The 27,500-nt window shown below is 40.6% G+C and overlaps 1 protein-coding gene across 18 annotated transcripts in view; it reads left to right on the forward strand.

Moving 5' to 3' along the window:
* dock9b (dedicator of cytokinesis 9b) overlaps nt 1–27,154 on the forward strand; it is a 49,912-nt gene extending 22,758 nt beyond the window's left edge. For 3 of the 18 annotated variants that reach the window (XM_032506423.1, XM_032506415.1, XM_032506422.1), the window contains exons 5-53: nt 971–1,040; nt 1,717–1,812; nt 2,583–2,717; nt 2,853–3,027; nt 3,369–3,424; nt 4,037–4,111; nt 4,271–4,411; nt 5,057–5,401; nt 5,505–5,587; nt 5,798–5,920; nt 6,010–6,089; nt 6,191–6,378; nt 6,941–7,006; nt 7,552–7,644; nt 7,964–8,075; nt 8,342–8,460; nt 9,321–9,407; nt 9,524–9,613; nt 9,747–9,862; nt 10,212–10,281; nt 10,389–10,514; nt 11,699–11,770; nt 11,875–12,021; nt 12,222–12,305; nt 12,427–12,538; nt 12,654–12,832; nt 13,175–13,282; nt 13,489–13,600; nt 13,849–13,979; nt 15,110–15,224; nt 15,320–15,386; nt 16,014–16,061; nt 16,582–16,721; nt 17,767–17,882; nt 17,970–18,107; nt 18,330–18,512; nt 18,651–18,764; nt 18,925–19,140; nt 19,256–19,313; nt 20,476–20,582; nt 21,305–21,427; nt 21,999–22,112; nt 22,279–22,284; nt 22,809–22,955; nt 23,582–23,792; nt 24,412–24,602; nt 24,687–24,787; nt 25,554–25,692; nt 26,989–27,154. In XM_032506423.1, the coding sequence (XP_032362314.1) occupies nt 971–1,040; nt 1,717–1,812; nt 2,583–2,717; nt 2,853–3,027; nt 3,369–3,424; nt 4,037–4,111; nt 4,271–4,411; nt 5,057–5,401; nt 5,505–5,587; nt 5,798–5,920; nt 6,010–6,089; nt 6,191–6,378; nt 6,941–7,006; nt 7,552–7,644; nt 7,964–8,075; nt 8,342–8,460; nt 9,321–9,407; nt 9,524–9,613; nt 9,747–9,862; nt 10,212–10,281; nt 10,389–10,514; nt 11,699–11,770; nt 11,875–12,021; nt 12,222–12,305; nt 12,427–12,538; nt 12,654–12,832; nt 13,175–13,282; nt 13,489–13,600; nt 13,849–13,979; nt 15,110–15,224; nt 15,320–15,386; nt 16,014–16,061; nt 16,582–16,721; nt 17,767–17,882; nt 17,970–18,107; nt 18,330–18,512; nt 18,651–18,764; nt 18,925–19,140; nt 19,256–19,313; nt 20,476–20,582; nt 21,305–21,427; nt 21,999–22,112; nt 22,279–22,284; nt 22,809–22,955; nt 23,582–23,792; nt 24,412–24,602; nt 24,687–24,787; nt 25,554–25,692; nt 26,989–27,105 (5,842 nt within the window). In that variant the 3' untranslated portion in view covers nt 27,106–27,154. Of the gene's footprint in view, nt 1–970; nt 1,041–1,716; nt 1,813–2,582; nt 2,718–2,852; nt 3,028–3,368; nt 3,425–4,036; nt 4,112–4,270; nt 4,412–5,056; nt 5,402–5,504; nt 5,588–5,797; nt 5,921–6,009; nt 6,090–6,190; nt 6,379–6,940; nt 7,007–7,551; nt 7,645–7,963; nt 8,076–8,341; nt 8,461–9,320; nt 9,408–9,523; nt 9,614–9,746; nt 9,863–10,211; nt 10,282–10,388; nt 10,515–11,698; nt 11,771–11,874; nt 12,022–12,221; nt 12,306–12,426; nt 12,539–12,653; nt 12,833–13,174; nt 13,283–13,488; nt 13,601–13,848; nt 13,980–15,109; nt 15,225–15,319; nt 15,387–16,013; nt 16,062–16,581; nt 16,722–17,766; nt 17,883–17,969; nt 18,108–18,329; nt 18,513–18,650; nt 18,765–18,924; nt 19,141–19,255; nt 19,314–20,475; nt 20,583–21,304; nt 21,428–21,998; nt 22,113–22,278; nt 22,285–22,808; nt 22,956–23,581; nt 23,793–24,411; nt 24,603–24,686; nt 24,788–25,553; nt 25,693–26,313; nt 26,322–26,988 lie in introns of all 18 variants that reach the window. The other 15 variants (XM_032506432.1, XM_032506427.1, XM_032506433.1 and 12 more) reach the window with 10 other exon arrangements.
* Nucleotides 27,155–27,500: the final 346 nt, after the last annotated feature.

Consider the following 27,500-nt stretch of genomic DNA (forward strand, 5'->3'; position numbering starts at 1 on the left):
CCCCCCCCCCCAAATTCAGTAAATCCTAAATTTAACAAATGAGTAACTTTGGATAATGGTGTCAATTTGACAGATGATTTTAATGTGTTAATTTGCTAAGCAAATTGTCATCTCTGTAGTTTTATATCCATGTACTGTTCAGATACTAGTCTGTTTTGTCCATTGCATAGTACACAATGCTGCTAAAGCCCTCCAAGAGATATTGTAAATGTTATTTTGTTCAGTGACACTGCCCTTTGTTTACAGCCCAGTGAATGTGTTACACAGATTTCCGTCTTTCTAGAGTTCTGGTTAACGGAAGCTCCAAGCTCTTCCACAACAATAGAAGGCTTCCTATGTTTTTCTACCGATGATAAGCAGAGCTATTCTGGGACTGCTGTTGATTGATATCATTAGAACTTAAGGGAAGTCCCACAATCCTTACAGTATGTGTCCTTGGTTGAGCCACTTCCCAGGAAGGACAGGAATGTGCTTTACAGATGTTGTGTGTCACGTTTAAAACATTGTAAACCTAGACAAGCCCTGGCCTTGACAAAACCTTTTATGCTAGTAGTTCCCCCGAGCAAGCTGGGTCTTGTAAAGTTCAAAGGGCAAACTGTCCGCCTGGGGTTTGAGCTGCACTTAGAGAAGCAGCTGCAGTATTTGGGCTACATCCTGTAAAGCTAAAAACATTTCCCCCAAACCCACATGATTGTTTCCCAAAATGAACTATAACATTAATATAATATTTCCTTTATTTGACAGTTACATTTACACCTACAAGGAATGGATCGTCTGCATTTATCCCATCCTAACTAATTAGGAGCAGTTTGCAGCCATGTCTTTATCTAAAAATCTCTTGTGCGTGTGTGTGTGCATTCCCATAGTTGTTTGTTTGATGTTTATATTCAGCCTGTTAGTGTGCAGTGCTTAAGTAAACTGAAGTGGAACTAAGTGAGCAAGATCTGTTATATTTTCCTTGTTCTTTCAGTAAGGTATTGAGACCTGAAAAACTGGCAGCTCACCTGTTTGAGGTGGATGAAGATGTAGAAAAAGATGAGGTGAGTCCACCAATCTCAAACTTTTTTCTCCTGTTTGTTTAGTGAACACTTCTGTCTCATAGTCTTCTCACAATTCCCTTCTGAAATAAATTCAACCTTTCTCTAGGCCTCAACAAACAGTTTGAACAGAAACTTGATTACAGGGGAATACTATAGAGCACAAACTATTGAATTTATTCCACAAAATTGTATTTACTTATTTAATTTCACTCCTTTACTACAAGGCTACCTTTGGATCTTTTGTTTAATGTTTGAGGCCCTCGCCATTTCCCAGAATAGCGGACATCTTCATGACATTAGTAGCATTTTAAGGGCAAATCTCCTCCCAATAATTACCTTACTACAGGCATTGATTTAATGGAACAACAGTGACCTTTAATGGACACACCGTCACAGCTGAAATCCCCTGTGATTTGAAAAGTGCGATGTTTATCTAATTGTTGCTTTTAATGAAGAGCATTCTTCTGAGCAGACCGTCAATGTGGCCAGTCAGCAGATTTTCAACCTTACAGTGTGCAATTACATGAATGTGAGAGCATGTGTGTTTATCCATTAATGGCAAAAAGGGAGACACGTACAGAAATACATTTGTTGTATGTAATTCTCATCAGTGTTTTATTTAATTTAAGTGTCAAATACACATGCTAATGTGTGTTCTTTGCACCTCCTCTTGCAGGACACAGCCTCCCTCGGATCTCAGAAGGGAGGAGTGTCTAAACATGGCTGGCTGTACAAAGGCAACATGAACAGTGCGATCAGTGTTACTATGCGGGTGGGTAACAGCTTTACCCACTAAAGGCAGCACAGCCTTTCACAGCCCCTTCTAATATTGTTAGTAGTTACTGTAGCATTGTTGATATTGATCTACAGTAAATACATTTTTTAGGCAATGTGGTTAAAGGAGGAGTACTATTGAGCTTGGGAAAAGTTGTATATTGTTTTCTGTAGCTCCGGAAGAGTGTAAAAGAGGAAATCCATTAAATGCATTAACTTGACAGAATTATTGTCTTGAGAGCTCACAGAGCTCTGCGATGTTTACACCAAGGAGAATGGATTCATGCTCCTCTTGATCATCAATCAATCTACAGTATCCTCTCAATATATAAATAAAATTGTTTTTAATGGAAGACGGCTTTGCCCATTGTGTAATACTTGGTCTGCTAGTCTTTTTTTCTAAATCAGTCGTTTGGCATGCAGAAAACTAAGATCTATCATTTGTTCACTTTTGAACATATTGGATTAGTTGTTCAGGATACAATTTTTTTAGGTTCTAGCAAGTGTGTTGACAATATTTGTGAAAGTGTTTTCTCTTCCTAACTTTCAATGTTGGCTAAATACAAACCTTGAACTTTCTCCTGTCAATTTGTCTTTTTTCTCTCTGCACATATGGAAATAAAATTAGCCATTGCTTACGGTAGCCCATTGCTTGTCTACTTTTCATTTTACCCTTGAGCTTTCCCATGCCCCATCTCCACCCTCGGGGTATTTTTAAAGAAAAAGAGGCCATTTGGGATATTAACGTTCTCTATTTTCATCCTCTAGTCCTTCAAGAGGAGGTACTTCCATCTGGCCCAGCTGGGAGATGGATCCTACAACCTCAACTTCTACAAGGACGAGAACACCTCCAAAGAACCCAAAGGAACCATCTTCCTTGACTCGTGCATGGGAGTTGTTCAGGTAAACATTTGTATGCACTAGGGCTTTTAAAACCACCCCCCCCAGAATATAAATTTATAAAAAGTTGTGCATTCTCTTAAGCCTCTTGTAATAAAATGGACTGTATGAAATTAATTAGCATTTATGTTCTTTCAGAACAGCAAAGTGCGTCGGTTTGCCTTTGAGCTGAAGATGCAGGATAAGAGCACGTTCCTGCTGGCGGCAGAAAGCGAAGCAGAGATGGAGGAGTGGATCGGCACCCTCAACAAGATTCTCCACAGCAGCTTTGAACAGGCCATGCAGGAGAAGAGGAATGGAGACCTGCATGACGGTGATTTTGTGCTCTTTATTTTATTGCTTTGACACCTTCTGTTTTATCAGCTTAATTATTACTGCATATGCTTATTTGCCTGCTTTACAGGGTTTGTGTCTGCATTTGTCTCCATGTCTTTTGATGCTTTTTACTCTTGGCTTCTTTAGTTTGCCTGTAGCTGACGGAATAATGAATATAGAATAATAATCTGCAGGATGTTTCCTTATGATAAACAACTTTATCAATTATTTTTTTCTTATGTAATGTTTCCCCCCTCATAGAGAGGCAGAGACCAACACATCATTATGATTTTATATAATTGCATCAGCTAACAGCATTAACGTTGATCTTTCCAACAGATGAAGAGCATGGAAAAACAGACCTCTCCTCTGGAAGTTTTCAAGACAGCTTTCAGGTAGCCAATTTTTTTTCTATCAAATTACATGTTAAAACAATGCTCACCACCTCCATTTAACCACGCCGTGCTACGAATTTCTGAAGGTGCCACAATGATCCTCACTTGGAAGGAGTCTGAAATGTAACAGCTTTGAGTGGAATTGCCAAACAGCTGTATTTACTGCAACCAGGTTTCCTGTTGGTGCTAACCAAGCAAACATCTGGTAAAGTGTGTATGGCCTCCATATGCTGAGGCCAGATTCCAACACTGGTGCTAAACAGGAGTGGAACGTGGCAGTCTGAAAACAAACTTTTAAAGGCATAGTCTGATGTGCTGTAATTACAAAGTCAACATTTACAGTAGCGTTAAAGCTGCTCTAATCAATAGGTTTTTTAATTTATCAGAAATGGATCAAAAAGTGTCCTGTGAAAGAGTTTGCTTGAAGTGACAAACCTCCAGATAATTATTTCCTAATTTCTCTCAGCTCTACTAGGTGGTTTAGCGCCTTTCAGCTGATTGTTTAGATTTTCAAACCAGGCCACTGATATGGACAGCATGATAGATTTTATTCCACTTTCTTTTTAATAACAAGTTGTTGTTGACGTTAAATACATTTTTATGCTTTAACAGACTGCCAGAGATATTGATTCTAAAATGAGGAGTGAAGCTCGCCTGAAACTGTTCACTCTGGACCCTGACACACAGGTGATGAAGATAATACCTGATTACAAAGCCTTCCACATTTTGTGCATTGTTTAAAGTATTTTTTAAATTCTAACCAGCTCCACAGCCAATTTATCAATTTCATGACCAACATTTTGTGCCGGAGCAATTTAAGCCTTCTAATATCTACCTTTTCCACAGAAACTGGACTTCTCTGGCATTGAGCCGGACGTGCGGCAGTTTGAAGAGAAGTTTGGGAAGAGAGTCCTGGTCAGCTGTCATGACTTGTCTTTCAACCTGCAGGGTTGTGTTGCAGAGAATGAAGAGGGACCAACAACTAATGTATGTTTCAATTTAAAAAAAAAGAAGCTGTCAGATATAGTTGAAGGTGTCAATTACAATCCACACTCTTCTTTTTTAAAATCAAAGTTGACATAGAAATTACACTTCTATGAATGCACATGTATTTGCAAGTACAAAAACGTACTTCCAGTGTAATTTTAGGACATTTTTATTTTATCAAACAAGGGTTAAAATCAAAGGTTAAAATCAGTTAAGATTACAGACACTTCATATGGCCCACTTGGCTGGCCCCCATCAAAACTGGTGGTGTTGGCACAAAGAATGGCCACTACCATGGCAACCAGTCTGTGCCTACCATCATGAATTAGCACCGGGACGAGGCTGGTTTCCTGCTATCACTCTCCAAGGTCTCTGTCTCTGTAGGAGGAAGACTCCTTTTACACTTGGCACTCAGCTGGGAAACCACAGCTATTAGGTCTGCTACTTAGGACACACACACACACACACACACACGTACGAGTTTGAGTAATGGAAATGCATGGTGGAAAGAGTGAATGGGACGATGAATTACATCAATGGCACATTTTGACTTAATGGAAAATGAGAAGTGCATTAGGTTACTTTATTTTTTTAAACTTTCATTTTTCATCACACAAACATTTCCCTTTATCTCTTTCATCAAAGGTGGAGCCTTTTTATGTGGTTTTGTCCCTCTTCGACGTCCAGAACGGTAGAAAGATCTCGGCCGACTTCCATGTGGATCTCAACCACCCTTTGGTCCGAAAAATGACATCAGGCTCTAGTAGCAGACAAGACTTGCACATCAATGGCAGTTGTGATGGTCCCCTGGTTGGCCCCAGGCAGGGCAGTGGGCTCCCAGTGGGTGCTCTCCAGTACCCCAGACAGGGGGTGTTCTCAGTCACGTGCCCCCATCCAGAGATCTTCCTGGTGGCCAGGATTGAAAAGGTCCTGCAGGGAGGGATCACCCACTGCACTGAGCCCTACATGAAGAGTTCTGACTCCGCCAAGGTACAGAGATTAGCAGAGATAACAAGGACGTGGCTGTATTTAGTGTGCTCAAGTTATCTCAAATAATTAAAGATAAAATCCCTGTTTTCTTGCCTGCCTGTAGATGGCACAAAAGGTGTTGAAGAATGCTAAGACAGCCTGCAGCAGACTGGGACAGTACAGGATGCCCTTTGCCTGGGCTGCAAGGTATGAAGGAAAGGACCCCCCCCCCCCCCCCCCCCCCCCCCCCCCCCCCATTCTCTTGTGCCGTATATAGTGATTCAGATTTAGGATGCTGCAAAAAAAACTGTGGAAACTGTCAAATCTTTAAACCACTAGTGTAGAACTGAAATGTATTCTTTCTCCAGTAGATTCAGTGATTTTTTTTTTCTTTTTTTTTCTTTTCTGTCTCTGCAGGCCTGTGTTCAAAGATGCATCAGGAAGTTTGGACAAAAACTCTCGCTTCTCTGCTCTTTACAGACAGGACAGCAGCAAGCTGTCAGATGAGGACATGTTCAAACTGCTGACTGACTTTAGAAAGTATGCTTTTCCCCCCTCTCTTAAATATATCACTATAACTGATTTTGATACTTTTTTGGAATAGATGTATCTGTCTGTTTTCCCAACAGACCAGAGAAAATGGCCAAACTCCCTGTGCTCTTAGGGAACTTAGATGTAACTATTGACAGCGTGGCCCCGGATGTAACCAGTAAACCCTCCAAATTTTTTCTAAATCACTTTAAATTGTCTTTTTATAGTCATCAGACATTATCCTTGAAGCCAGTGACTCCTCTTGTTTCCTGCCTGCAGACTGTGTCACTTCCTCCTACATCCCCGTGAGGAACTTTGAAGGCAATGGGCCTGAAGCTGCTCTTCTGGAGGTGGAGGAGTTCGTACCTTACATCGCTAAATGCTCCCAACCATTCACCATCTATAAAAACCACCTCTATGTCTACCCAAAACACCTCAAATATGATGGACAGAAATGCTTTGCTAAGGTAAACGCAGTATAGGAATACGTTGGACTTAATATAAACACTGTCTTGAACAAGAGGAAATATGGGACTTACCTTTTTAATTCTGAGCTGTTCTGTTGCTGGTTAGATGATTTGCAGAATCAGTATTTTTCCCTTTGCATGCCACATAAAATCATAAAAAAACATACAACTTATCCGTTTTGGAAAGTAATGCTTTTGCTTGGCTAGCATTCTCTTATTATCATATTGTGCTCCTGTTTACCCTACAAAACTGGCAACTGCCTCAGGCTTTCAACGCAGAGGCAGAGCTGGGTAGAATTATCCTTACAGAGCAGCAGCTTCTGATTAATATAGGGTTGGCATTTTTACTGACAGCTCAGTGTAGGAAAACAACCTGCCTTCTCTCCCCCATCCATCTCTCTGTTCTCTTTTATTTTAAATAAGAGCTGGCATTTCTTTAACTAAAATATTTCCCCCCTCTTTATAAAGAGAGGCACAATAAAGAAAGTGTCTGGCAAGAATTGGTTGTAGGCCAAAAGGGATCTATTGGAACTGTTTTTTAACTTTTGTCTCCCCTCTCTAGGCAAGGAATATTGCAGTTTGCATTGAATTCAAGGATTCTGATGAGGATGAAGCCCAGCCGGTGAAGGTGTGTTAACATCACATACTGTATATCAGGAAAATGCTGAACAGTTGCCATTTCAGCTCCTTGCATACTGCCCCCGCAGAATCTAAAATGGAAAAATCCAAACAAACAGATGTGTGGACTCGAATCATGTGGCATGAAGTCATATTAGACTTCTGACTTTGGATTTGACAAAAGACTTGCATAAGCCTTGTTGGTCTTGACTTAGGACTTGTTTGTCTTTATTTGTGTCTAAACTTTAGTCTTGATTAAGGGACTTGACTTTGAAGTTGCTGGTCTTGACTTGGGACTTGTTGGTCTGGACTTAGCTTTAGTCTTGTTGGTCTTGACTTTAGACTTGTTTTTCTTGGCTTGGGACTTGACTTTGGACTTGTTGGTCTTAAATTTTGTCTTGACTTTGGACTTGGTAGCCAAACCAAAATAGCACTTTACAATATGGTGTCATGCATTACACCATATTGTGATGACTAGGTTTGAGATGAGAGTGCATAATGACTGATCTCTCTCTGTCATGTTTGATTATCTTCTACCTTTCCCATCTAATTCAGTGCATCTATGGTCATCCTGGAGGTCCTCTATTCACTAAGCAGGCATATGCAGCCGTCCTGCACCATCAGCAGAACCCAGAGTTCTATGATGAGGTATGTCTGTGCTCATGTTACTCATCTCAGTTTACTCTGTTTTATTATATAATGCATTCTGTAGTATGCTTATAATGGCTAAAAACCATTAATGGAGAGAGTCACATATGCTCAAAGTCAAAAAGTTATTTATTTTTTGAAAGCAGTGTGTTCTGAAGTATGTGCACCTCTCACCACCTCATTAAGTTTCGGCACATTTCAAGTCAACATTAAATTCTCACTGGAAATACTTCGCTGGCAATTTTCACTTTGACTTTCCTGAACAAAACAACCTCTGTATTAGGAACATACCCCAGGAATCTGTTTTTCTCTCCTTCAGATAAAGATAGAGCTGCCTACGCAGCTGCATGAGAAGCATCACCTTCTCTTCACATTCTATCATGTTAGCTGTGACAGCAACAGCAAGAAGAAAGACCTGGTGGAGACTCCAGGTAGGCCGCAGCTTTCAGTCATGTCTCCCCCCCCCATCTGAATAAAAACACCAGCAGGTATTTTAACAAAAACAATGCAATGAGTTTATGTAAATATCTGGCGTGCATAATGTGGGACAAAGCAGTTTGATACTGGCATACTTTACAGTGTGATGGCAGTTTTCATGAGTCTCCCCAGTAGGTGGAGATATTTAGAATTGTGATCGTCATGCTGCAGCCTTCCCAGTATTACCACTACTTCTCAAATGTACCTGCTTTGCACACAGTGGGTTCAGCATGGCTGCCTCTGCTAAGGGATGGCAGAGTCATCATGAATGAACAGCTGCTGCCTGTAGCCGCCAACCTGCCTGCCGGGTACCTCAGCTCCCAGGATGGTGTCAACAAGGTAAAAAAAAAAGATTAACATCTGATGTGTGGAATTGGCATGCACTAGGACTGCACAATTATTCACTTTTAGATATTTTCCTCATATCGTGCAGCTCTAGCATGCATTAAAAGTCATGAGAGGGCTGTGAAGGTCTGTCTAGGTATCATGTTTATAACAAGTTGTTGATTGTTCCAGTATTCTGTTTAAGAAAGGATGTATGTGCTTTAGACCCAAAGTCAAAGTATTTCCCTGTTTCCCTGTATTGTCCTCAAACAATTTTCCAAAATGGTTTTAAAGATGGGATTTTCTGACATTAGGATCTGATGCAGTTTGTGGTTAATGGTTAAAGATCTTAGTAGCTGTGATTGGATCGGGACCTTGCAGAGGTCTAACAGGCTTTTACTTGAAATTCCTGTGAAATCTGATCTGTATTAAAATGTAATATATCACTCCATTAGGACCCCTGTGTGTTGTTTCTTTGATACAGGGCTTATGGGTTTAGTGTAGATTGAATTAATGTGTACACAAGTGTCTCATTGTGCACAATGCTTAGTGCTAATTTCTAATGAAACTGCTTGTGTAAGCATTTTTCTCAAAATGATTGAGCCTATAAATTCAGTTGTTTGGTAGGACATCTGTTAAACAAATAAACACACAAACCGGCCAATCTTTCATAAGAATTTCAGGTTTATAAAAGCCTAATTTGTCTTGTAGAACACTTTAGCCATATGGCAAAATAGCTTGTCCATTTTACAAAAAATGTCACTGATTTGTCAATAATGCTATGCAGTGCATTTTAGACATGCTTTTGTAAATCCACACCGTGCAGTTTTTATTCAGTATCCAATGTAGTAATTGTTGCCCACTTGTCATTATAGAACTCTGGCTCTGAGATCAAATGGGTGGATGGAGGAAAACCCCTGTTCAAAGTCTCAACTCATCTTGTTTCCACAGTTTACACTCAGGTATTTACACATTATATACATTAACACCACTTGCTCATTGTCCTTGGATACAAACATAATCTCAATTAACTTTAAAATGCTAATAAAATGTCTTCAAATAAAATGTGATCTTTTAGGATCAGCACTTGCAAAACTTCTTCCACCACTGTCAAATCATGGAGATGTCAGAACAAGCTTCAGAGGGAGAGCTGGTGAAATACCTGAAGGTATTCTGGTCTTTAATTTCTAATGCCTCAAGGAAAACACAGGAACGCACCCTTTTGTTCATGTCTCATCAAATACAATTTTGTAATCTTGCATCTATAATTCATTCTCTTCTTACTTCCTCCCCTCCCTTAGAGTCTCCATGCGATGGAAGGTCATGTCATGGTCAACTTTCTGCCCACTATCCTCAACCAGCTGTTCTGCATCCTAACCAGAGCCACACATGAGGATGTGGCTGTCAACGTGACCAGGCAAGCTATGTGTTACGGCAATATTTTTGTTGTCTTTTAAATTTGTGCTTAGAAAATTATTATATATTTACATGGTTCTCATTCCAAAGTGCATTCCCCCGTTTCTCTGTAACAGTCTGAATCCCTTTTCTCATTAGACACTCACCAAGGGCTAGCACACCCTATGTATGTCTTTTAACTCAGTTGTGTGTGTGACTAGTCTTTGAAGCGCTTTAGGCAGTGTGCAAATGGGGCGTTGGTGTCTTGGAATGAATAAACTGAATTCCTATCTTAGATTGTTCCTTCGAGCCAGCATTTTCTCCTACTTTCTGGTTTTATATTTCTTTGTTATTATCTGTTTGTTCTTTAGGGTGATGGTTCATGTTGTAGCACAGTGCCATGAAGAAGGTCTTGAACATTACTTGAGATCTTATATCAAGGTGCAGTCTTTTCTCACTATATAAATGCAGAAAATATTTGTGTGTTCTGTAGAAAACAAATTGAAACAATCTGATTTTTTTTTGATTTTTCCCATGTCTACTCTCAGTTTGTGTTTAAGCCAGAGCCTTATTCTTCCACCAATTTAAAAACGGTTCACGAGGAGCTGGCTAAAGCCATGACAGCCATTCTCAAGCCATCCACTGACTTCCTGACTAGCAACAAGCTCCTGAAGGTAATAACTAGGACCTCACCTCAGTAAAGGTTATAATGTTTTTATGTTAAGCATTCAAAAAGGCAGATTATTTTACACCCTCAGGAAATTATAGGTATAGTCTATAAATGATACCTTAAAGCAGGGGTTTTCAAAGTATGAAAGGGTGAGCCCCCCTCCAAGGAGCACAATGCCTGCTGTGCCCCCCCTCCTCAATAATCAACCCACACACAAACAAATGCCACTCCAAAACACCTTCTAATTGCTTTTATTTTAGAATCATCTCATCTTTTAAAATGACATTTTATCTGAATGAAATTCAACACATGAACATTTTAAAACATTTCCTCCCATTTTGTTTATTTTATCAGGGCCTTTGTATGGCAAATACGCGCTTTTTTCATTTTTCTAATAAGAGCAACCCAAAACTCATTTTTCAACCGTTTTCTCCTCAAACAAACATTACATACCAACAGTGTTTCATATCTTAACAAAAACATTTGTCAGATATTTGGAACATATCTGTATATGTTGCACATTTCCTGAAATTAAAAAATAAAATCAATAACCTAAACAGTTGCAAAATCGTGGTGGACTCTTAGTTTTAGGGTGAGACCATGTCGTGTTGCTTTTGATGCAACGTAATGCGGTAATGCGTGGTTGCACTGGATGAGTGAGGTATAACCGCAGATCATCTTCAACCAGCAGCCTAACGGTATGCTTTTATCTTTGCGAGTGCTTTCTTCTCCGGTTTATTTTTTCCCCTCGCACCGCGCCTCCCCTAAGTTGGCTCTAGCGCCCCCCCGGGGAGGCGCGCCTCACACTTTGAAAACCCCTGCCTTAAAGGAATACGCCCCTGTTTGTTAAAATAGGGCTCATCACAGTCCCTCCCAGCTGTAGATAGGTGGGCCAACGCATTTTTTGTCTCAGTGTACGTGTTGTTTTAGTCCGGTGCAACATCCTATGTTGCCGGTTAGCATGTTGTAAGTAAAAGTGAGTCAACAAAAAACAACAACCTGAGTAAAAATAGCTATGCAGATTAAGACCAGACGGTTTCCTAGACAGATATTGATTTGGGACTCTATGAAGTGGAAGCACAGCCGAACGCTGTCCCAAGTCAATATCTGTCAAATACATTTTTCAATAGATGTTAACTACTTTAGGGTGGTAGTTTTCCTTGCATTGACTCTGTGTTTTGGCTGCAGTACTCGTGGTACTTCTTTGAAGCTCTGGTGAAATCAATGGCTCATTATCTCATAGAGAGTGGGAAAGTCAAGGTAGGTCTTGTTTTAATCTTCTCCATTTTTTTCAATCTCATTTCTCCATGAGGTTAAAATGAGCCTAATCCTCTCCCTGTTTTTTTTTTGTTTCCCTTGTCCAGCTCTCCAGGAACCAGCGTTTTTCAGCATCTTTCTACCATGCAGTGGAGACCCTGGTGAATATGTTGATGCCACACATCACCCAGAAATACAAGGACAACCTGGATGCGGCTCGCAATGCCAATCACAGCCTGGCAGTTTTCATCAAGGTTGGCACTCTCCCAATGCCCTATTGCCCTTTTGATACGTAGATGAATATGAAAAATTGCCCTTTGGTTTTGGATAAACGTGAAACCTGTAATTGTCAAGGACTGTTTGATTAACAGTATTTAAAACAATGATTTAGTTAAATCTAAAGAAATCACAACAATTTGATTTATAATGTTGTAATGCTCACCTTTTCACTCAGCGCTGCTTCACCTTCATGGACCGAGGCTTCATATTCAAGCAGATCAACAACTACATGAACTGTTTTATGCCTGGAGACCCAAAGGTTAAACACACTCCTGCTACCATCACTAATGTTTCTATTTAAGTCATTAAGTATATGCTTAAAGGTAAATTGAAGCCGAACAAGATTACCTAAAATATATTTTCTCTTTTATTCTTTCCAGACTTTGTATGAATTCAAGTTTGAGTTCCTGCGGGTTGTTTGCAACCACGAGCACTATGTCCCTCTTAATCTGCCCATGCCCTTTGGAAAAGGCCGAATTCAAAGGTTCCAAGGTAGATTAACGTCACTTTCATTAAGGTGGAGTGCAATTCTGTTTATTCTCTGCATCCTTTTCTATTTGTATCTTTAATTTGATATATTGTTTCTGTTGATGGATGCCTGCTGCAGATCTTCAGCTGGACTATTCTCTGACTGACGACTTCTGTCGAAACCACTTCCTGGTGGGGCTGCTGTTGAGGGAAGTGGGTGCTGCTCTTCAGGAGTTTCGAGAGATTCGTCAGATCGCCATCCAGGTGCTCAAGGGGCTAATGATCAAACACACGTTTGATGACCGCTATGCTGCGAAAGTGAGTTTGACAGCTCTCAACCTTCTTTACTGTCCTTTTTTACACCCCCTGCACACATGTAAATAAACAGCACATAGGTTCAACATTGCACTATTTTCTCTTTGGTCTTAGATTCAGATTTTGCTTTTACTTGTGCGTTTTATGGTAATTAGCATTGTTGGAGGCGCCTGTTGGAGGCCTTAGGTTTTCATTGCCAACAACTATTTATGTTATGCTCATAACAAAGAGCCTTGGAACATTCTTGTACCACAACCCAAAGACTTATTGAAGCTAATTTGGCAAAGTTTTTGTGTCTCAGATATGTGGCTACATGACTCGTGACCACCTACTGTGTCATTTCAGAGCCAGCAAGCCAGACTTGCCACCCTCTACCTTCCTCTGTTTGGTCTGCTCCAGGAGAACGTCCACAGACTTGACATTAAAGAGTCTGTTCCTCTCAGCAACCAAAATGTAAGCCTGACACCTAGTGGTAGGAAAGGAAAAGCAGCTTTGTTTTATCCCAGCAAGACCTGCCCTCTCACACATTAATTACCGGGTTCATGTCAGCTTAAGAGGAATCAAGGCAATATTACTGTTTTCTCTTCAGCCGAAACATGATTTTACTGTGATTGCAGTTGCAGAGCTAAACCAGTTCAATTTGTTGTTTTCTTTCCTAGAATGCCAGGGAGGATTCTCTGGTACCCAACTCCATGGTGACCCCTCAGAAATCTGGGAACTGCATAGAAAATGCTCTACACAAAGATGTATTTGGAGTCATCTCTGGAACAGGTAAATCTGCATTTTACTATCTTACCATTGATAAGCGCATAGTCAGAGCTAATGCAGTGTAAAAGCTCTTGTAAATCTTCAAAAGCAGCAAAATGATCTCTCAAAAGATCTACTGTACCTGGGCTATTACTTTGTTTTATCCTATAAAGCTGAAACTTCAGCATCATGAAGCTAACATCCCTTTATTTTTTCCAGCCTCATTTTCCACGTGGACCACAAACACAACATTTTGTGCTCTATCTCCGCAGCCTCGCCTCACAGCTCCACTCCCAACATGAGCTCAGTTCAACATGCAGACTCCAGAGGCTCTCTGGTCTCCACTGACTCTGGAAACAGCCTGCTGGACAAAAGCAGTGACAAGACTAACTCCCTGGAGAAGGTAGGTAAATACTTGAATCATAGGCTGACTGACGACTTCATTTGCAAAATTTGATTTGTGATACAAGGCTCTGGTCTGTGAGACCAAATGTAATAAAACCAAATGAAAGTAGTGCCAATGTTAGCGAAAACCAAGGGTTATGGTATATAGTTTTGCAAAGCTCTCCCATACATTTGATTTAACTTCACTCTCGGACATCGACACTCTCTTCCCATCCACTCCTCCAGAGCTCCCACACCCCTGCTCCTTGCTTTGTAACTTTCCAACCCCACCAAAAGGAGAGATTTACCAGGAGGCACTCAGTCAACGTGCCCCCTCTCCCCCTGGACCCCGAGGACATAGTCCCACCTGTGAACCGTGCGACCAAGCGGGTCACCATGGACTTCTCCCTCCTCTCGGTGCCCTTGTCTGACCTGCTGCACAACAGTAACAGTGATAATGAAAAACAAGCTGCAGGCCAGAGGGTGGATGGAAATCATGAGGAAAACATACCTAAACAAGTATTCTGTTTTGCCTTTGTGACTTGTTCACCAGAGACTTTTGGTTACAATTGTACAGCAAATTTCGGATTTGTAATGATTCAATATGACCAGATAATCTGATGCATTTGGGTACTTCTTTGTCTCAGTGAATTCCAGTTTAGAGGCCAAAACATTCAGAACTCAGATAGCTGTACAATATGTCCAAAATCCTCCCAAAGTTCCTCCCAACATCTTTCTTCTCTGTGTGTCCTACATCAAAGAGTGTGGGTGCTTTTACACATGTGGATGTTGAGCTGACAGCTGACTCCTGAGCCCTTTTCAATTACTTCCTCAGATGTAAAGTAACTGCAAACGTGTTACTTCAAACCTGCAATTGCTGTTATCTCAAAGCACAGAGCTGCTGCAGCAAATGTGCTTGTCTTGTGTACTCCCCCCCCCCCCCCCCCCCCCCCCCCCCCCCCCCCCCCCCCCCCCCCCCCCCCCCCCCCCCCCCCCCCCCCATCCCCCCCCCCCCCCGCCCAAGAAAAATACTTGACATTTCTCGTCTCTGAAGTTTGGGTTGTTTAAGTTATATTTCTGATGTCTTCAGTCTAAAACTTTTTCTCTTTTCTTTGTTCCATCTCTCGCAACTTCCTTTCTGTGCATCACAACCAGTGTGCCTCGGCTCTGGGCAGCAGTGTGCTGCGCTGTGACAAACTGGACCGGGACGAGATCAAAAACCTGTTAATGGGCTTTCTGCATATCCTCAAGAGCATGTCAGAGGGTAAGACTACCTGTCTGAATCCTTGTACTGGATTTTGGCCCACAGTCATATAAACAGCTTCATAGTAACCTTTTCTTACCATTTCATCACCTCAGAAGCCCTTTTTGCATACTGGAACAAAGCAGCTCCCTCAGAACTAATGGACTTCTTTACATTAATAGAGTAAGTACAGGACTAGACATCCTTTTTTATAATGTACATGTGCTGTTGAGAGAGACATGGGTCACATTTTAAATAAGTCGCTCTGAAGACAAAAGTGTTTGTCCAGTTCCATTAAGTTATATATTTTCTTTCACTTTTATTGAGTTAAATCTTTTCTATGAAATAGATCAAATATGCATTCATTTTCATAATAACTTTTTTTTTTTTTACCCTAAACCACAATCTGTCAAATACATTAACAGTCAATACACAAGGGTTAATCCAAACATACTGAATACCAGGCTAGCAATTTCCCCGTTTTCACTTTCTATGCTATGTTGTTTAATACTTCAAAAAAATTCTGTCTTTGTTGTCCCCCCTTTAAGAAATAAATAAATAATATTTATATAGCGCCTCCCTACCTTACAGAGCAGTTCACAATGTCATTCACCTCATTCAAAGTAAAATGAATACTGTACAGCCTGAAATAAATCATAATTATTATTATACCTGTGTTCATTTATAGAACATTATGCATAGTAATTTCTGACTATCATATGAACTTGCTGTTTCTCAAAAAGTTAGATGTAAATGCAAGGTCTTTAGAAATGCTCTCTGACAGAGCTTATCTTCTTATCTGTCCTGCAGAGTCTGCCTTCATCAGTTTAGATACATGGGGAAGAGATTCATCGTCAGGTAGGGTGTTCAAGGAAATAGGTGACGTCACATATCTCATTTCACACTGAACTTCTGAATTCATTCTTGGAACTGATACTAATTATGTTCATCTATGCAATTATCCCATTGCCCCCATGCACAGACTTACAAACAGCAGTCCTTACTGAATCTTTAAACCCCTTTCTTTGGTTTGTTCTCTCTTCTGTAACACTGCTGGCAAGTTGTTTTGTGGTTAATATCGCGGCCCCAGGCCCCTCCTGCATGGGTAAGACATTGCTGTATTTTTGTTCCACTTCGCTGAATTAAATGCATGAAGCTGCCATTTTTTTCCTAGTTTTAATACCCCATTACATTCTAGCCGTTCATTTATCTGCTGTGTTATCCGCTTTCTATTGCTGTTTCCTTGTTTTTTTTTGTTTTTTTTTAGATATTTCTCATTTGATTGTGTTCATCTAATCTGTACTTGCTGTCTTGTGAGTTTAACCAACATCCAAACCTACGGTAATGGTATTTGGTAATGGTATTTGTCTTCTGCCAGCAGGAGCCAAGAGGGGGCAGGGCCTGTAGCTCCAGACAGGAAGTCTCTGACTCTGCCTGTTTCTCGTAACAGGGCGGGGATCTTGCATGCCCGCCTTCAGCAGCTGGGAACTCTGGAGAACGCTCACACCTTAAACAACAGTAAGCCTTCCAGTCCAGCTCTGATTTGTATAGGAGAAAATAGAGGGAAGGAAAATGAATAAAGCAATTTTTGCTGTAAAATATTTTTTCCCCGTCCAGAATTGACACAGAAAACATCATACTACTTCTTCTCGGTCATAATCAAATTATGCCTGTCAAATCAGTCAAAAAAAAGTACACAGACATCATACACACACTGCTACAATCAGCAGAACTCACGTTTACAGTGGTGGTAGATTTCCATAAATCTTATAGCAAACAGGCTTCCTTCCCTCCTCAGCAGCTTGTACTATATAGTCTTCCATTAGGAGTTAATTAAGGAAGTACTAATAAAGGGTTTTATTATCTGGCCTTTTTCTGATTTCCCACTCATTTCTTAATTAATGAGTCATTTACTAATCATTAGCTACTCAAACAAAATTGATTATAAGATATAAACTAATGGTTAGATCCTACTAATCAAAATTGTTTTATCTTATAGTAAATTGGGATGCATTTACTGATCTCTATTGACAGTTCAGAGTCGCAACAACACTAGTCTATAGACACAACGTTCCACTTGCGGGATTGCCCCGGTGCCGTCGGAAATTTCACTGGATGTCCCTCTTTCGGCCGGATGTGCGTTACCTTCCTCTTTCTTTGTGTTAGCATTCTAAACTGTGGTGGATTTCATTTTCTATGGTTAACTGCTCCTCAGATCTCTGCAGGATAAATCCAGACAGCTAGCTAGACTATCTCTCCAATTGGAGTTTTCTGTTGCACGACTAAAACAAGTTCCTTCCCAATGCTATTTTGCAGAGTCAACGTCACTGTGTCCAGGGCTTAGCTCCGTCCAAGACAATTGTGATTGGTTTAAAGAGGCTAGATTACAATAACAATGACCAAGCTTATTTCCTTCCATAAACAAGCAGAAATAAAAAGTACACACATTAATTTAGTCATTGGTAATGATTAACAGCATAATCAAACATATGATGTGCCAAGTATTTGTTTCTCTAACAAAGAGATATCTTATAACAGTGACCATGACATGTTTTGTATGCAGTGTACTCTCATACGGAAGCAGACGTAAGCAGCTTGTGCCTCCTAGAGGCCAATGTGTCTACAGAGGTATGCCTGACTGTGCTGGACACACTCAGCATCTTCATCATGGGATTCAAGGTATTTTCTTTTAATAGTGAGACAAAGACATGCAGCATCCTAATCCCTTTCTGGTGGGTTGGATCTCACATTTTGCTGTGTCCTCAGACTCAGCTGAATTCAGATCTCGGTCACAACCCCCTGATGAAGAAAGTTTTCCAGGTCCATCTGTGCTTCCTGCAGACCCCTCAGTCTGAAGCCGCCCTCAAACAGGTCTTCACCTCACTCAGGACCTTCATCTACAAGGTGACAGTCTCCCTTTCTCGGTTCACCCTCTGTTTAACAATCTCATTAAATCACTCTTTATGAAGGCAGTTGATTTAAATGCATTGTTATCTAGGGAAGTGGAACATTTGTTTTATCATCACGTTTTTGATGGCTTCATTTTATCTTTAAATATCCTCTTTCCTAAAACCTAAACTCCATTTGTCATGCACTCCATCCTGTCTCTCCCCATGTATCCTACAGTTCCCCTGTACCTTCTTTGATGGCCGGGCTGACATGTGTGCCTCTCTATGCTATGAAATCCTCAAGTGCTGTAACTCCAAGCTGAGCTCAATCCGCAGTGACGCTGCCCATCTTCTCTACTTCCTCATGAAAAGCAACTTTGACTATACCGGACGAAAGTCTTTTGTAAGAACACACCTGCAGGTATGTGTGTCTTATTTGAGAGTGAATATGGGTGTTTTTACTCTTTGCACACATTCATTTTGATCTAGTATAAATGTTATTGTATGTATGCAAGTGTGGTATAAATGTTTTGTTTGGTCCTCCTCTCTTTTCGCCCAGGTGGTAATTGCTGTCAGTCAGCTGATTGCTGACGTCATCGGCATCGGGGGTACCCGCTTCCAGCAATCTCTCTCCATCATCAACAACTGTGCCAACAGTGACAAAAGCATCAAGGTGAGGAGTGGACGCTGCCTCACAGTGTGATGAGACACACTTGATCAAGCTATTAACGTACTGTGTTAACAGTAATGACCCTTGACATTTTCTTATTGCGTCAACTCAACACACAAACCACCAGATTATGAAGATTAATATACTAATGTTGCTATTGTAGCACACAGCATTTCCGTCCGACGTGAAGGACCTGACAAAGCGCATCAGGACAGTGCTGATGGCCACAGAACAGATGAAGGAGCACGAGAACGACCCGGAGATGCTGGTGGACCTCCAGTACAGTTTGGCCAAGTCCTACACCAGCACGCCCGAGCTCCGCAAGACCTGGGTGGACAGCATGGCTCGCATCCACAACAAGAACGGAAATCTTTCAGAGGCAAAATGTTTTTCTATTTTTTTCTCTTTTTTTAAAAAAAAAAATTCCATTTTCAGTTAGTTGACAGACTTGCAGGGAGCTAACCTGTAACTTTGTTGGTCCACTTCACCTCCAGGCCGCCATGTGTTACGTGCACGTTGCTGCCCTGGTAGCCGAGTACCTGTGGAGGAAAGGTGAGTTGAGGATACAGTACCGTTAGGAGTGTGCATCTCCTGGTAATGGTATGCTTCCCTTTACAGATAATAACCGCTGAACATTTGAACTCCATTCCAACATTTTACAGTCCCAGTTTACAGATGCCATATAATGAGTCACTGGTAAAGTTGACCACAGTAGAAAGAAGTTTATTGTTGTGCAGTAATAAAAATGCTTTATGTCTTACACATATCAAAACTAAGGACGTCTGCACTAATTAATGCAGATTGCTTTTCATGTTTTTAATAGGACTATACAACAATTAGAAAAATAAATCTGATTTATGAAATATTTTCTGTCTTATTTATTTTTCACACTGCTTGGTTCTTTAAATATGGATGTTTGTGTTTCTCTTACACACACACACACACACACACACACACACACACACACACACACACAAACATGCACCTTCATCTTCCACCTGAGCACTCGTCCAAGGGTCATCTTTTTTATTCCCGTGTGTTAAACACTGCGTTCCCCAGATAAGTTCCCATCACGTTACTTGACATGTCAAACTGCATACTGTGTTCAGACTTTCGGGAGGGTCTCTGGTATAATGTGCTAGGATCTAATGAAAAGCAATAGTTAATTGTCAGGTCAAAGTGTTTCAGAGTGGGTTCATCCTTCAGACCTCCTTTCCTTTAATAGAACTCAGCACACAATGCATCAAACCTGCACTCATTGTGAATTAGTAAGTGGCAGTTGAATTTCAGAGAAATTCCAAACACTGCATTACCTTTTTTTTTGGTCCACATAAGTTCCTCTCATTTTTAAGAGTTTAAGCAAGAAAATGCAGGGACATTAAAATTGAAAAGTGGTCGATGCTGTGGCACTTCTTGTTCAAATGAAATATGCTGATTGTTGAAATTGAAATCTTTCAATTTGTAGGTTGTTGTCCATGTTTGTGTTGAAAATAACCATGTTGCTGAGGAGGATGATCATGCTCACCACCATTTGCATGTAGAATTCTGCGTGTGTTACATTCTTGCCATGATTGAATTTAGGTCCCGACCAGTGCCAGAACACTGACATAGATATTTTTGTGTCATGAAAGAAGTAATTTTTCTTGTTAACTTTGTGGGAATAACTAACAAAAAATAAAATGCCCCTCATTTTTGTACTGTTTCTGTATGTCAGGTATGTTCAAGCAGGGCTGCTCGGCTTTTCGTGTCATCACTCCAAACATCGACGAGGAGGCAGCCATGATGGAGGACGTGGGGATGCAGGATGTTCACTTCAATGAGGTATTGTGATGTTTTGTACATGCCATATACTGTAGGCTGTGCTTTGATATCTGCCAGTCCCACTGTGTTGACCAAGCATTTAGGATGTTTTTAAGTTCCTTGTTGGTATCACGTGTCACATGATGTTGCAACATTAGTTTCTAAAAGAGCTCATATCTCTGTTGAGGGTATCAATTGCTCTATGTAGTTAGTAGACTAGGTGACAATACTGTAGACTTTGACACGGCTTGGTACATGTGTTGTAAATCACGTGTAGAAAATCAGTTAGCTGTCAGACAAAGCAGTCTGCAGAGGGCCCATGGTAAGCACCCCTACGGATGTTTTAGAGATCCTGATTCAAAGACTGTGGCTTATTGACACAGTGGCCTGAGATCAGATCTCCTGGTCAACTGATAACACAGGGAAATTAAAAGTGATGGCTAGAGAATGTGTGAGCTTTTAGGAGTTGGTCAACAGATCTGTAGGCAATAGAAAATGCTATTACCTTCCATCTGCTCTGAAAACCTTTCAGCTTGATGAGCTGGACTCATCCCCCAATAAAAGAAAGGAGATGATGGATCCATTTCCTCCCTTGTCTGCTGTCTTTACAGGAACTCTATGCTCAGTTTAAGTTCACTGTAGCTTTCTAGACAAATAGAACAAACAGAACTGTCCCTCTTTGCAGCAATCAAATATTCTGAGCCAACTGCAGGGAGGGAGTTTACATTTATGTCTGTGTCCAGGAGGTGCTAATGGAGCTGTTGGAGGAGTGTGCTGATGGCCTCTGGAAGGCGGAGCGTTATGAGCTCATCGCTGATGTCTACAGGCTCATCATTCCCATCTACGAACAGCGCAGAGACTTTGAGGTAAACGGCATCGTGATAGAACAAGGGTCGCACAAAAGGAGTAGAGTATCACTGCATAAAGTTGCCAGAGTACATCTTAAATTTAAAAAGTTAAAGTAAGCGATAGATGCATGAATGCTATATGCTCATTTAACCTAACTACATCATGTTTTCATTGCTATTAAGAACAGAAAATGGGTTTTTACTTGTTAAGTATGTGTCTAGAAGTTGAAATTGGTTATGAAAAGGTTAGAAGTGAAACTATGTAATTTATGAAAGAAGAAATAAGATAATCTTCATTTCACAAATCTAACGCAACATTTGAGCTCAATCTGGTTTGCGTAATGATGATGTCCAGTGAGCAACTGATTCAAGAATGTTGGGAAATTAAAGCAAATTGTGGCCACATGAGTTGCTGTTCAATAAAAGTTAGTCTTGCTTTTTTATGATGTATCACAATGTGTTTAATTGAGTTTCAGCTTTTAGCAGTTTAACTGTCAAGCCCACAAATTTTTAGTTCATTCTCACGGCTATGTGTTTCCAACTGCAGCAAACAGCAGTTTTCAGTTAAAAATGTTTTTTTGTGGAACAGAAACTGACTCACCTGTACGATACCCTTCACCGTGCTTATACTAAAGTGATGGAGGTGATGCATTCTGGCAAAAGATTGCTGGGCACATACTTCAGAGTGGCCTTCTTTGGACAGGTAAGGGACTGAGTTTTCAAAAGACCTAGCATCAATGCTAACTCAATCCAAACCGTTAACATTAGCATGATGGTTAAGTTATCTCTTGCCTTTTACACACACACACACCTTTTGAATTTTATCTTTTTAATAAAGATTTCTCTTCTTTTCCCCTCCTCCCTCCAAGGCTGCGGTAAGTGTGTTAAGGTTTAGCTGTGTGTGTTGGTCTGGTGTGCTCTTATGTGTCCTTTCATCATACTCTATATTGGCAGAGACAGTAGTGGAGAAGAACTTGGGTGTCTAAAGCAGGAACAGTAGTTCAATGCTGTATTTTAAGTGGCATTATGTATTTTCCCTCAAAGCAAAATAGCAAATTCTTGCAAAAAAACTCTTGTTTTGTCTGTAATACAATGTGCTGCTTTGGGTAACCTTTCCCTTGATCAGCCATTTAACCTCTGTGTAGTATTGTTTTATATTTGGTTTGCACTGTCTGTACTGTGTCAGAAATGATTCTGTCTTTATAGGTTACAAGTTGTCAAATCTTGAAAAATAACCCCTTGTTAAGTGTTTGGTTCATTTTCACATAAACATAAAACAATTTAAAATGGCAAAAAGTTGGCGGCTGTACAACATCTTTTTCAAGGTTTGACGTATCCTAGCTGCAGGTAATAAAGTGGCCCAGAATTCATTGCCAGGCATTTGACTTCTTCTCCACAGGGCTTCTTTGAGGATGAAGATGGAAAGGAATACATCTACAAGGAGCCAAAGTTCACTCCTCTGTCTGAAATTTCCCAGAGGCTCCTGAAGCTCTACTCCGACAAGTTTGGTCAGGAGAATGTCAAAATCATTCAGGACTCTGGGAAGGTGGGATCACATTTGTGTGTTCATTTGACAGACGATCAATTTTATTATTTATTGGACTAGGTGATGCAATCCCTTGTTTCTTTGCACGTACCTTGAGACCTTGCTGTTGGGAGTGGGAACAATTACATCTCAGAGTTTTCAAGTGGGCGCCCTCCTTATTTAGCATTTCTCTGATAAGCCCACTACACCTCCAGAGGGTTAAGTGATGAGGCCTGGCGGCCCAAGCTCACCCCACTTGATTTCATCTTGTTTTTTATGTGATTTTGGAGCTGTTGTCTTTCCTATTAACACAGAGCCACTGGCTTGCCCTTTCAGCGGTAAAGAGGCTTAATTGCTTGACATTGGGCCTGGCCTCGGATTCCTTTGTCCTTAAGCAGCCTGGTAGTTAACGTGCCTGAGAAGTGTTTATATGACTGACTGATCCTGACAGTTGTGCAAAGGGAGAGCATGTTATTGGTGTGTAGCTCAGGAACGGCATCAAAACTGCTATAGTCAATGTTTTAATTACGATCGATGAAATGATTTTGTATGTAATGTGAGAGGATTTCCTTGTAGTTGTAGATTGATACCACTCCTGTGTATGCTATATATCAAGCTGGTGCCATCTCTCTCTTGTGACACCACAGGTGAATCCAAAGGACCTAGACTCTAAGTGCGCCTACATCCAGGTGACCCACGTCACACCGTACCTAGACGACAAGGAGCTGGAGGACAGGAAGACCGACTTTGAGAAGAGTCACAACATCCGGCGCTTTGTGTTCGAGACGCCATTCACAGAGTCGGGCAAGAAGCAGGGAGGGGTGGAGGAGCAGTGTAAACGCCGGACCGTTCTCACCAGTAGGTCACACGTTGATGCAAATGATTTGTCATCACAGCAGTTGAGACAACAAACCAGAGCAGGAAATATAATGTGGATTTATTGTGGAATAAAGAAACAAAACAAGTCTTTCCAGCCAGCTTTATCACCCTAGCAATGTCAGGAAGCACATATCTTTCTTAGCATCAGTCACCTGAAACATTAATCATTCAAGGCCAGCTGAGGTTTATTACTGTACTGTCCACTTAATCCCAAAGGTCAGGTGTTATCTTGCGTAGTTAACAATCACGCTGACTGATGGAACATGCACGGTGGAACGTGGTTAATATCTTGGTTATGAATATTTAACACAGACACAAGTAGACACACAGCAGTATATGTGTGTGTGTATATATACACACACACACATATACTGCTGTGTCTACTTGTGTCTGTGTTTTTTATATATATATATATATATATATGTGTGTGTGTGTGTGTGTGTGTGTGTGTATGTATGTATGTATGTATGTATGTGTGTATATATATACTATATATAAATATATATATATATATATATATATATATAATATATATTACCTACATTTTTGTCCTTTCCGTCCTATTTTCTCCCCCTCCCCCTATCCCATTTCCATCCAGCCACCCACTGTTTCCCCTATGTGAAGAAGCGTATAGCTGTCATGTACCAACACCAGACCGACCTGAGTCCCATTGAGGTGGCCATAGACGAGATGAGTGCCAAGGTGGCCGAGCTGCGACTGCTGTGCTCGGCCTCCGAGGTGGACATGATCCGCTTGCAGCTCAAACTGCAGGGCAGCATCAGTGTTCAGGTACAAACGACCAGGACACGCTTTCATTCAACATGTTATGAATAGCTTTAGTGTAACTCTTGATCTTTGACCGCTGTTTTCCAGGTCAATGCTGGTCCTCTCGCTTACGCCAGAGCCTTTCTCAACGACAGTAGTGCCAAGAAATATCCTGACAACAAGGTCAAACAGCTGAAAGAGATGTTCAGGTACTTATCCATGACAGACATTTGTAAAACTACAACTTGAACTTCTTTTCCCCCTCTGCATTATTTCCTGTTTATGGTACAACCATAAACAAGTTCATGTGACAAGCACATTTGATTCACATTTCAACAAAAATAAATACAGAATTTAAAATGTACTAGAGGTAAATTGGTCGGTGGTTCAATCCCTGGTCCTGCAGTCCCATGTCAAAGTGTCCTTAGGCAAGACACTGAACCCTGAGTTGCTCCCAATGATGCACTATTGGTGGGTAAATATCTATCGTTACGAGTCAGCTAAATGTAATGTAAATTTCATGGTCTGAATGGTATTCCACCACTAGGTAGTTATATGTAAAGCACAATTAAACACAGGTATGATAAAGAGTTGTAAAATATATTGTAGTTAAATGGAAAGAAGATTATGACTCAGATACTGTGTATAAGAACAAGGTGGAAAACGTTTTAGAAACCTGATGGAAATAAGGCATTTCTGTTTGAATTTAGTCATTTGAGGACAGTGAGTCTCTGATGTTTTCGTCTGCCATTTGTAATCACGTGTTCTCTTCTCATAATAACTAGATCGGTATCCAGCATGTCTAATTTCTGTAGGGGTTGTTGTATTTTGAAGGTTGAGGATGAAGGACTGCCCTGCTTATCAGTCTGACTATGGAAATATGGCCTACCATGTTACTTTTCACTTTCTATTCTCCGCTTGCTCCTTCATGTGAGTTTTTAAGTGGAAGTAACATGCTTTTTCCTCTCACCTCAGGCAGTTTGTGGATGCCTGTGGCCAGGCGCTGGGAGTGAACGAGAGGCTGATCAAAGAAGATCAGCAGGAGTATCATGATGAGATGAAGGCCAACTACAGGGACCTGACCAGAGAGCTGTCAAACATCATGCATGAACAGGTAGGAACGCCACAGATGGATATGTTCTACAACATTCAGACCGAATGCTGTGCATTTACACTACCACAAGTCTTTTCACTTTGCTAGACAAGTAAGCTGCAGCTACCGGATTTCTGACACATTATTGTCTAGTGAGACAAATCCCTCCCATTAAGAATGCAGGTAGTGCACTCTATAAAAAGTCTTCAAACCAGGACTGAAGTGAATTCATAGAATGTTTCCAGGTTCTCCAAGGAAGCAGGGAGGAAGTTTGTTTTCTTATGTGTTCTTCACTGATTTACTGTAAGATGATGTCTTGTTGTCATTTTGCATTATTGTCCTCATGTGTTGAAAACGTTAATTTGTAAAAGGGCCAGATAAAAGATTTTGGAGCTGCAAATGTGAACATGAAGATATAAACATTGGATTTTGTGATTCTTGATTTAAATGTGACCCCCACAGTTCTCCAAGGTACTTGGGGGTTCAGGGTGTCACCAAATGGCATGTGGAAATATTTAAGCTGTAACTTCATATTTATCAGCATATGCAACTACTGTAACCTTAAAGAGATGTTGACTGCTGCAATCTGCTAATTTACTAACCAAATCTCCTATCCCCTGCTCTCTGTGCTGGCCTGAGCAGATTGGATGGTAATGCTGCTTTTGTTACTTTACTCCATAGAGATAATAAGGGACTGTATGAAAACTGTTAGCATGGGGAGTGGTAATGTATCTTATTTTTTATTTTATAAAAAGAAGCAAAGCCCATGCCAGCATATTAATATTTTTCTTTGGATCCCTCATCTGACTCAAAAAAGAGAATGCATTCTCTAAAGGACTCCCCACTCTGGTTCCTAAAAAATAAGAATACATATTAATGTAAGTCAGTTGATGTTGGAGCCTTTTATGTTGTAGATTGGATATCTGACTGTCCATTATAAATTAAAAAAAGCGTGACTCATATAAGCAAATACTACACAATAGCATTTTAATGAGATAAATAATGCCCACCTATGCACCTAATGTATATACATTATGGTGCACACAATTGCCATCTTTTTATGTAGCTATAATATTTTTTTATTTTTTTTTCAAGGGGAAAGAATGACATAAAATGTAAATCTAGTATAAAAAGTCCCCACCCCCACTTTACAAAAATGTAGACTATCTTCAGCAAAAACAAAACCCTCCTCAAATTTGTATACCCTAAATTTCCCTACAGTCCCTAAACTTAAATTGACATGCATGTGTGCCTTTCACTTTTAGACAGGATGAAACTTATTTCTTTCCTAATCTTCCTAATGTACCTTGTTTCTAGATCAACCCAGTGGAAAACGGTACAAGGATCACTCTTTCCGACTCTGTGGGCATCTTCAACGCCATCAGTGGCACACCAACCAGTGCCAACCCACATGGCTCAACCACCATACTCTGATACAGGTGTTCCACACCAGACTCAAGTCTCCCTCACCACAAATGGCTGACTAAACTACCTGCCAGTCAAGAGTAAAAAACAATTAGAACACATTCTAAGTATCGTAACACAACCTGAAGCCATCATGCAATGGTATTTTTTTATCCTGCTATTTCTGTACATGACGTGAGCTGGAAATGTATTCTTCACTCCCTGTTATCAGTTGGCCCGTAGTTCTTGTTTCCTATGGAGACTATTCAATGCTGTTGACTTGTGAACAGTGAGTCTATCAACTTATTGCCAGTTTTGGGTAATTTATCCTTTTGTATAGTTTGTTTTGTCCTATGTAAGATGTAGGTAAGCACAGCAAGTGTGTATCCATACTGTGACTGACAACCTGATGTCATCTTAATAAT

Source organism: Etheostoma spectabile, chromosome 24 (assembly GCF_008692095.1).
Source record: "Etheostoma spectabile isolate EspeVRDwgs_2016 chromosome 24, UIUC_Espe_1.0, whole genome shotgun sequence".
Classification (NCBI taxonomy): Eukaryota; Metazoa; Chordata; class Actinopteri; order Perciformes; family Percidae; genus Etheostoma; species Etheostoma spectabile.